Source organism: Anastrepha obliqua, chromosome 3 (genome assembly GCF_027943255.1).
Source record: "Anastrepha obliqua isolate idAnaObli1 chromosome 3, idAnaObli1_1.0, whole genome shotgun sequence".
Classification (NCBI taxonomy): domain Eukaryota; kingdom Metazoa; phylum Arthropoda; class Insecta; order Diptera; family Tephritidae; genus Anastrepha; species Anastrepha obliqua.
In genome coordinates this window covers 118,807,548-118,816,068 of record NC_072894.1, presented here as the reverse complement: position 1 = coordinate 118,816,068, position 8,521 = coordinate 118,807,548, and the positions used below count along the sequence as shown (strand labels likewise).

Genomic DNA, 8,521 nt, shown 5'->3' with positions numbered 1-8,521 from the left:
AAAATTTGGCCTCCGGAAGCTACCCAGATGATACTTGAGCTAGTCCCAGAAGTTGTGAGCTGCTTGAAACATATGTAGAAGAATCGTTCTGGCCACTCTCAAGTGAATGGCGATCCGTAACTTTCCCCGCTTGCGTGGACTTCTACATATGGAACCATTCTCCAACGATGACGATTCAACATTTCGGCGTCTTCTTCAACATTTCGCTCTATGAACTGCGCGAAAAGATTTTTTTAAGTAAATTTTCACAATTTAGAAGCGTTGTTCTGGCGTTAAACGATCCATGATGACTTGCCGAACTTTACTGAACAGAAATGTCAACACTGTTTGCCATTCTCAACTGTCAAGCCACAGTTATGGATATCGTTTCGAAAACATCCGATATTTATATGTCTAAAAGAGATGGTGGGACAAATGCTGTGGCCCGCATAAAATATTTTCAAGTCAGCCAAATCAAGCTAAGTATAAAACATTGAAGAATTGGGGGCCCGATATGCAAGGCAAAGTTGTCTCTAATAAAAAGAGCCTACTTCAACACCACAACCCTCACTGTCTATGCTTTTAATTCTTCTCTAAAATATATTTTGTAAAAAAACTTTCTTGAGACTTCTCTTAAGCAAAAAGCTTTCTAACGGTACTTTGTGAAATCATTAAATAAAATTAGATTGTCCATTGAGCGGCGCTGATTTCCCGCAAACTTCTACAATTTTTGTATAATTTTCGTTTGTTTTGTTTTTTTTTTTGACACAGCTTTACGAGTTTCTTCTAAATTACTGAGAATTTTTGTTTGTTGGGTTTGGATAAAAGCATTTGCCAGTTTATATTGAATATGGGAATGTACATATTCACACGCATATGCATGTATATGTGTAGATTCGAGTCTGTAGCAGAATTAGAAGGCATATTAGGCACTGAAGTCACAAACGGACGATGTCATCAACGCAGTGCTAATTACACAAACATGCCAGGCGTGTTCTAAGCAACTTTTAATTTTCGTTAGCTCACCACTGCACTCAACAACTACAAAGAGATTTAGGTTCTACGGTTCCAACTACTCTAAGCACTGAAACTGGGTCAACGAGTTATTTAGCGTAGTCATATTGACCGCTTCGGTTTGCCAGGCAATAGCCATGGCAGCGTTTTATTGGGATTTTCGAGGTTAGAACTATTTTGGCTGCCACACGATTTAGTAGCGTACGGAAGTTAATATCGAGAAGAACTGCCACAGCGTGCCAACTCAAAATTAGCTGCGTTAAATGTATCTACAAATTTATTTACTTCTTCTTGGATTCTTGACCGCAATGCAACCACATCGTTGCCAATTAAATTCCATCGCGGAGCGACAAAAACGCTGGATACCAGCGCTAATTTTTCCAGAAACAAACCCAACGCGTATACAGGTAAATGCAAAAAAAAAAAAGAAAAAAAAAACCAAAATAAAAAATAAAATAAACATTTTCTATAATAAAATAAATGATACCTAGTGGATTGTGGGTATTGGCATACCTTTGGAGGATTTACTCTACGAGTCAATGACGACCGGCTATGTATTGAAGTCTGAGTACTATTTACCGTTCCTGGCAAGTCAGCTCTTCACCATTACCACAATGCCATTTGTGGCACGTCAAATGCAGCCAGTGAAATTGACAAAATTTGAGCGCTTCTTAGCGAAAGCGGATGAATGGAAACGTTATGCCGCTTGGGAGCGACACCAGGCTGATAATCGCAAAGTGTTGTCCAGCTATAGATGGTCCATTTATAAAGCGCTTGAAGGCTTGGCGGAGCGGTAAGTGAAATCGCCATCTAATAAGTAAACAAATTAATGAAAATTTGATTGCTTGCAGTATTGCACCATTGGGACGCGCTTGTGTATTGAAAAGCATCTGTGAGGCTGCGGAGACGCCGTTCCATTACCGTAACGGGCTGTTTGGAGAATTGCTTTATATACTCCTGACGTGAGTTAATGAAAGGGCAGCATGAAATATATACTTGTACACAGAATTTTACAAATTTGATTTTGTTAATATGCATTTTCCCCGATTTAGTCCCTCGTCTTCAGTTGATGAATTATCGGTACATGCGGATAATGCCTATTTTTATGCTGAATCGATGGGTCGTTCTGGTGCGGATTGCAGTTTGGTTTTTAAGGAATGTAAAAAGTCGTTGCTGGAACATTTTTCCAATATGAAAGATATGGTGGCAAAACAGTTTGGTTGAATGGTTAGAAAATATAATAATTTCTTTTATATTAAAACGGAAAGAATTTGGTTTTTCGGTGTCACGAGTTTTATTTCATAGCTATCTTGACGAACTTTATAGTCAGAATAAGAGGTGCAGATGCGAAGGTGTACTAATTTTTGTGAGTACCGGTGTTTAAATTTATCAGGTCTAAAACAGCGATAATACTTTGGACTAAGTAGGTAAAGCCCTCTCTCAAAGAACAACGCCGTTCCTATCGTAAACGACGCCCCCCTATCGTATGGCGCAGAGTCTTGGACGATGAGAACATCCCAGGTTTAAGAGAAAGGTTCTGGGGAAGATTTTTGCACATTTCCAGGATAGCGACGGCGAGTATCGTAGAAGAACATGGAGTTGTATGAGCTTTACGATGACAGAGATATAGTGCAACGAATAAAGATTCAGCGGCTTCGTTAGATACAAATGCTCCGGCTCTGAAAGTTTTCGACGCGGTACCAGCTGGTGATAGCAGAGAAAGGGGAAGGCCGCTCCATCAGGTGGAGAAGCACTGGCTTCACTTGGTGTGTCTAGCTGGCGCCGGTTAGGATGAGAAAAAACGACTGGCGCGACTTCCTCTTTTTCTGCTACCACGTAACGTACCGAATACTTTCAGAGCCGGAGTATATGGTAGCTTAAATTTTGCAGCATGAAAGCATGACGTCCATATAGATGGAACTGCTCCGGCAAAGAAGCTGTTTGAGACAGTAATTGGCGGATGATGAGGACAATGAAGGTGTGCGGAAAACAGAGACATTATTTGGCAGGCTGTAACTCGGTAACGGGCGGTAACTGGCGGCCGCCGTAGCCGAATGGGTTGGTGCGTGATTACCATTCGGAATTCACAGAGAGGTCGTTGGTTCGAATCTCGGTGAAAGCAAAATTAATAAAACCATTTTTCTAATAGCGGTCGCCCCTCGGCAGGCAATGGCAAGCCTCCGAGTGTATTTCTGCCATGAAAAAGCTCCTCATAAAAATATCTGCCGTTCGGAGTCGGCTTGAAACTGTAGGTCCCTCCATTTGTGGAACAACATCAAGACGCACACCACAAATAGGAGGAGGAGCTCGGCCAAACACCTAACAGAAGTGTACGCGCCAATTATTTATTTATTTTAACTCGGTAACGGATTGTTAGGGCATTGTTAATAAGAAAACATAGCGCATTTATTGATGCAGAGCGATTCGAGCTGTAGATGTGTGTCTAAATGGTATCGAGAGGTGGGGAGAGAAGTTTCAAAAGTAAAGTGCAAGTTGAGCAGAATACATCCACGCTAAAAAGCGCGATTGTAGTTTAGTGACCGTCGGATTTGGCTATGAAGGAGAACTCCAACTGAGTCACATTCGTATCTAAGTGATAGCGAGATTGCGGTCCGGGTTTAGTTTGGTTCTTTATATATAGGAGTGCCATAACAGTAGAGTCTCGGCCTCCGGTCGGCCAAAGTTGAATGATTGCACGAAATGTCAAAGCTACTTGATTTTATTCGTTTTTCCCATAGAGTGTCTGTATATTTCCTTTTCCTTTCGTAACCACCATTAGCAGGTATCGCACTAAAGCTTTTGGGACACTTGTATCTATTATTATTATTCCCACACCACTTTATGCAGTATTCCTGTATTTGAGATTATGAGTGGTATGATACTCACTTCGTTTTGTTTCCATATCTGTTTTATTTGCTCTGCTAAATCTGTGTATTTTTCTAATTTTTCAATGGATTTGCTGTGTACGTTGGTATCAATTGGTATGCTTATTTCAAGTAGTTGGGTGGTATTGTATTTTTTATTGATTATTGTAATATCTGGTCTATTGCATGCTAATGTTTTGTCAGAGTAAATCGTTCTATCCCAGTAGATTTTGTATGTATCGTTTTCATCCAAGAATGATAGAAAGAAGATTGCGCCCATCAGAGAGTGCGTGACGTCACGTTTGCCAAGTAGTGCAGTGTTGCCAACCATTTGCTCTTCACAATAAATTTAATGCTTTTTTATACTCAAAATGCGACAATTTTTAAGTTTGGTGTTTGTTTCTGTTTGTTTTTAATTTAAGGCTACCGAAACTGTAAGTTAAAAAAAATGTATCTATATATATAAAAATGAAATGATGTTCGTTTGTACGCATTTTTTTGGGCCGATACGAGGCCAATTTTATTCGTTCTTTTTTCATATTATAGGGATCCACTAGGGGAAGGTTTTTAGCAAAAAAAAATTTCTTTTAAATATTTCCTTCATATAAAAAAAAGAAAAAATCAAAATATTGTACAAAACAAAACTTGCTCGATTGTTAGATTAAAGTAAGTTTCGAATCGACATTCATTTTATGTGTACAACTTTTTTTGAATTTTTCGTTATTGTATACAGAAATTTCAAATGATTCGAATGAAAATTTTTTTTTTTTTTATTTCTTCCATAAAATATTACACCTGTCGTTAGACAATAAGTAATTTGATTTACAAAAAGATGGAATGAGAGTGATATTGAAGGGCCAATGCCCCCAAGCTCATTTAGAAGAAATATATACATATTATTTAAAAACAAGTGGTTAACAAACAATGCCATATACGATTAGTTGACAATTGATTACAAGGATTTTGCAAGATCTGTTGGTGTTTGACGGTTAAGCCGACTTTGGGTAGATTTTTCTTTATTTGGTAGTCTTCTCATCATAGGATTTGTATGCGTTAATAGTCTATTTATGTGTCTTCTGCTAGCGCTTTGTATTGTTTCATCAATAGTATCGATGTCAAGGTCGCGATGAATATCTGCGTTAGGTATGTACCAAGGTGCATTAGTTAAGGTCCTAAGTATTTATGAAAATAATGTTTCAATTCAATTGAGCAATGCTTTCTTTGACTAATTCTATATGGAAATGAATGCGTTTGCAAACGATGTTTTCGGCTATGAACAAATGTCGGAATCGAATGAAAAAGGAAAGAAACGCGAAATGATAAAAAAAATTCTTGAATTCTTTGTTTATTTCTCATTTTTTCAGAAGTACACCACACAACAACTCATTCCAACTCTGATTTTGAAATCCTGTTGGAATTGGTGATCGATAATTTTGTCACTATAATGGTCAATGGAAATTTGCGTGTATCAGACCCTGCATATTATTTACCATATCAACTTTTTATGGAACATATGGATCAAATGAACACAAAAAACTTATTTAGTTTTGTTTTGATTTTTTGCAACATTTTGGTTTTCAGTTAATACAATAAAAACAATACTGTTTTTTCGTGAACACAAAATTCTAAATTTATTACGTTGTTTGTTTAGAATTTTTTTAGAAAAAAAGTAAATTTTTTGGTTTTGAGGAAATTTGTTTATTGTTGCTATTTGTGAAAGCGTAGATATTTGTAAGTATTTGACTATAATCCTAAAAGTTAATGGAATACCACTATGACACATAGAAAACATTTTTTCAAAGGGGTGTTTTTCGAAAATTATAAAAAAAATTGTTTTCAAAAATTTTGAAGAAATAAAGTAAAATAATATAAAAAAATTTCGAAAGCATGAAATTTTTTCAAAACCAAATTTTCCTCAAAAAGATAAAAGAAATTTCTTCGAAGAGGTGTTTTTCTAAAATTACAAAAAAAAAATTTCAAAAATTTTAAAGAAATAAAATAAAATAAAACTTTTTCAAGGGTATGAAATTTTTTCAAAACAAAATTTTCTGAAAACCAAACAAAATTAAAAAAAAAATGGTGTTTTCAAAGCATTTCATATTCCACTATTAATAGAGAATACATTTTTTCGAGGGGGTGTTTTTCAAAGCGGAAAAAAATCTTTTTTAACAAATCAATTTAAACTTTTACAAAAGTATGAAATTTTTTCAAGAACAAAATTTTCTCAAAAACGTTAAATTAAAAAAAAATAGTTTTTTCAAAATATTTAATTTTCAGCAATTAACTGAGAAGAAATTTGTTAGAGCGAAGTGTTTTTCAAAACTTCAAAAAACACTTTTTAACCAAAAAAAATAAACCTTTTTTCAAAAACAACAAGAATGATAACATTGCCTAACAATTTCTGCACTTTTGCACAGTCTAAAGAGGCATTGATACAGAGTGTATTTCCAAACATAGTTCAACATTACAAAAACCATGATTGACTCAGCGAAAGAGCAATTTTAGCTGGGAAAAATAAGGACGTCAATGATATAAATTCAGCTATCTTAGATCAAATACCTGGTGACATAGTTGTTATGTTGCGTATAAGTCAATGGACACTATTACTGATCAAGATGAGGTCGTAAATTATCCAACTGAATTCTTAAACTCACTCGATTTGCCAGGCTTACCACCTCATAATTTACGATTAAAAATTGGAACACCGATTATTGTGCTGCGCAATAGTAATGTGCCCCGACTTTGCAACGGTACCAGACTCGCTGTGAAGAAGCTAATGGGTAACGTTATCGAAGCAACAATTTTGAAAGGGAAGTACAAAGGAGAATACATTTTGATACCCTGAATTCCACTGATTCCGGCGGATTTACCATTCGATTTCAAACGTTTGCAGTTCCCTATTCGCCTTGCCTCCGCTATGAGAATTAATAAGGCGCAAGGACAGTCTCTACAAATGTGCGGTATTAATTTAGAATACCCAATTTTTTCTCATGGACAATTGTAGGTAGCTTGCTCACGAGTTGGCAAACCATCGTCATTATTCACCCGAAAGATGAAAAAACCAAAAACGTTGTCTACCAAAAAGTGTTACAATAAAGTTCGAATGAAATTGTATCAAAGAATTTGCTTTGTTTCGTATTAATTTTATTCTCTTTCAGCAAATCATTGAATTTATCGTCTAGCGAAGCGGGCGAGGGTACGCTAGTTATTAAACAAAGGAAGGTTAAAAAAGGTCACTCTGAGAAGATTTTAGTGCTAATAAAAATTTGTTGATTCTTATAAAATTTAGTATTTTGAAAGTGAAAATTTGATTTTTTTCCTTTTGAGGTTATGCCAGAATATTAAATCTTCTTCTCTTAACTCTTCTTAACCTTGAAAACGTCTTAAAAGCGTTTGAATTTACTGAATGCGAATTAAAACCATAGAGATGTAATCGTTTCGTCCGGTCCTCATTCCTTAGTGGGACATAGGGCATCAAGAGGTGTATTCACAGTAAAAATAAGCAACAAAATACCAGAAAATACTGAACTAACCATAACGACATTTTTACAAAAAGAGTACTTTATTTTGTTACATAACCTGAAATACAGCAAATAAGTCATTCCCCTAACAAAAGAGTTTCTTTTACCAAAAAACTCATAAATTAAATTGTACATTTCGATAACACATTTATTTAAAACAAAACGCACATTTTAAAGACAATTTGTCACACATATGTACAAAGTTTTTCAAGTAATTCAATAAAAATTTGGTATTTTATTTTCTTTAAATGCGTTTTTATATCCAAAGCTAGGCAACACTGCAATAGCGGGACATAGATTTGACTGCTGAAAGGAGAAGAAGAAGAAAAAGTTGGAAATTAAAAATGTAAATAAAGCGAGAAATGTCATATTGGCTGATAAGAAATATAAAAAAGCTTATATCACACGCTTTATTGAGGTTCTTACGATCACAATTTTTCACTGCACATTTCATTTTTCCTTAATTTTCACTTATACACTTTCACGAATTATCTTATTTTGGCGTAAATATTCACTAAAACGTTTGGTTAATTAACGCACATTTCAAAAAAGAAACGAATATTCATAAACAGCATCAATAACCGCAATCATGGGCAATGTGACCAGATCTTAAAAAAAAGTAAAGTTAAATAAAACTAAGTGAATTATTGAACTAATTTTTAAAAAATGTATATTTTACAAAATTATAAGCATTACATTTTAATTAGAACATATTACAAAAACTTCATGAAGAAATATAATAACTAAAACTCGGAGACTAAATTTTTTTATTTTTTTTTTTATTATTATTTACATTGTAACTAGTTAATAAATTATAAACTAATGAACAATTTGGATTTAATTTTGTACAATACAACTAAATTTAAAAATACTCTGCATCAGGCTTGCAGGGAAATGGGCTACTGCGTGAGTTGGTGCGGTTTTTTTCGTTTCAGCCTTTCTTTCCATTTAACGGGGTCAATTAGGGCTGAGGCTTCGCTATTTACATGGTGGCGTAGTCTTTCCATATGAGACTTAGCGTTGATGTTGATCGAAGTGGCAACTGAGTCGATGCCAAGGTCGCCTTCGATATCGGTGTTACGGACATACCAAGGTGCATTAACAGCGCATCGTAATACCTTATTTTGGAATCTTTGTATGGAT

General features: G+C 35.1%; 1 protein-coding gene across 1 annotated transcript; it reads left to right on the top strand.

The window, feature by feature from the left end:
• Positions 1–1,301: 1,301 nt before the first annotated feature.
• On the top strand, positions 1,302–2,242 carry LOC129242175 (uncharacterized). Its single transcript, XM_054878738.1, has 4 exons — positions 1,302–1,400; positions 1,485–1,786; positions 1,845–1,955; positions 2,046–2,242. Exons 1-4 carry the CDS (start codon positions 1,302–1,304, stop codon positions 2,215–2,217), a joined length of 684 nt encoding a protein of 227 aa, XP_054734713.1. The 3' UTR covers positions 2,218–2,242.
• The last annotated feature ends 6,279 nt before the right edge of the window (positions 2,243–8,521 follow it).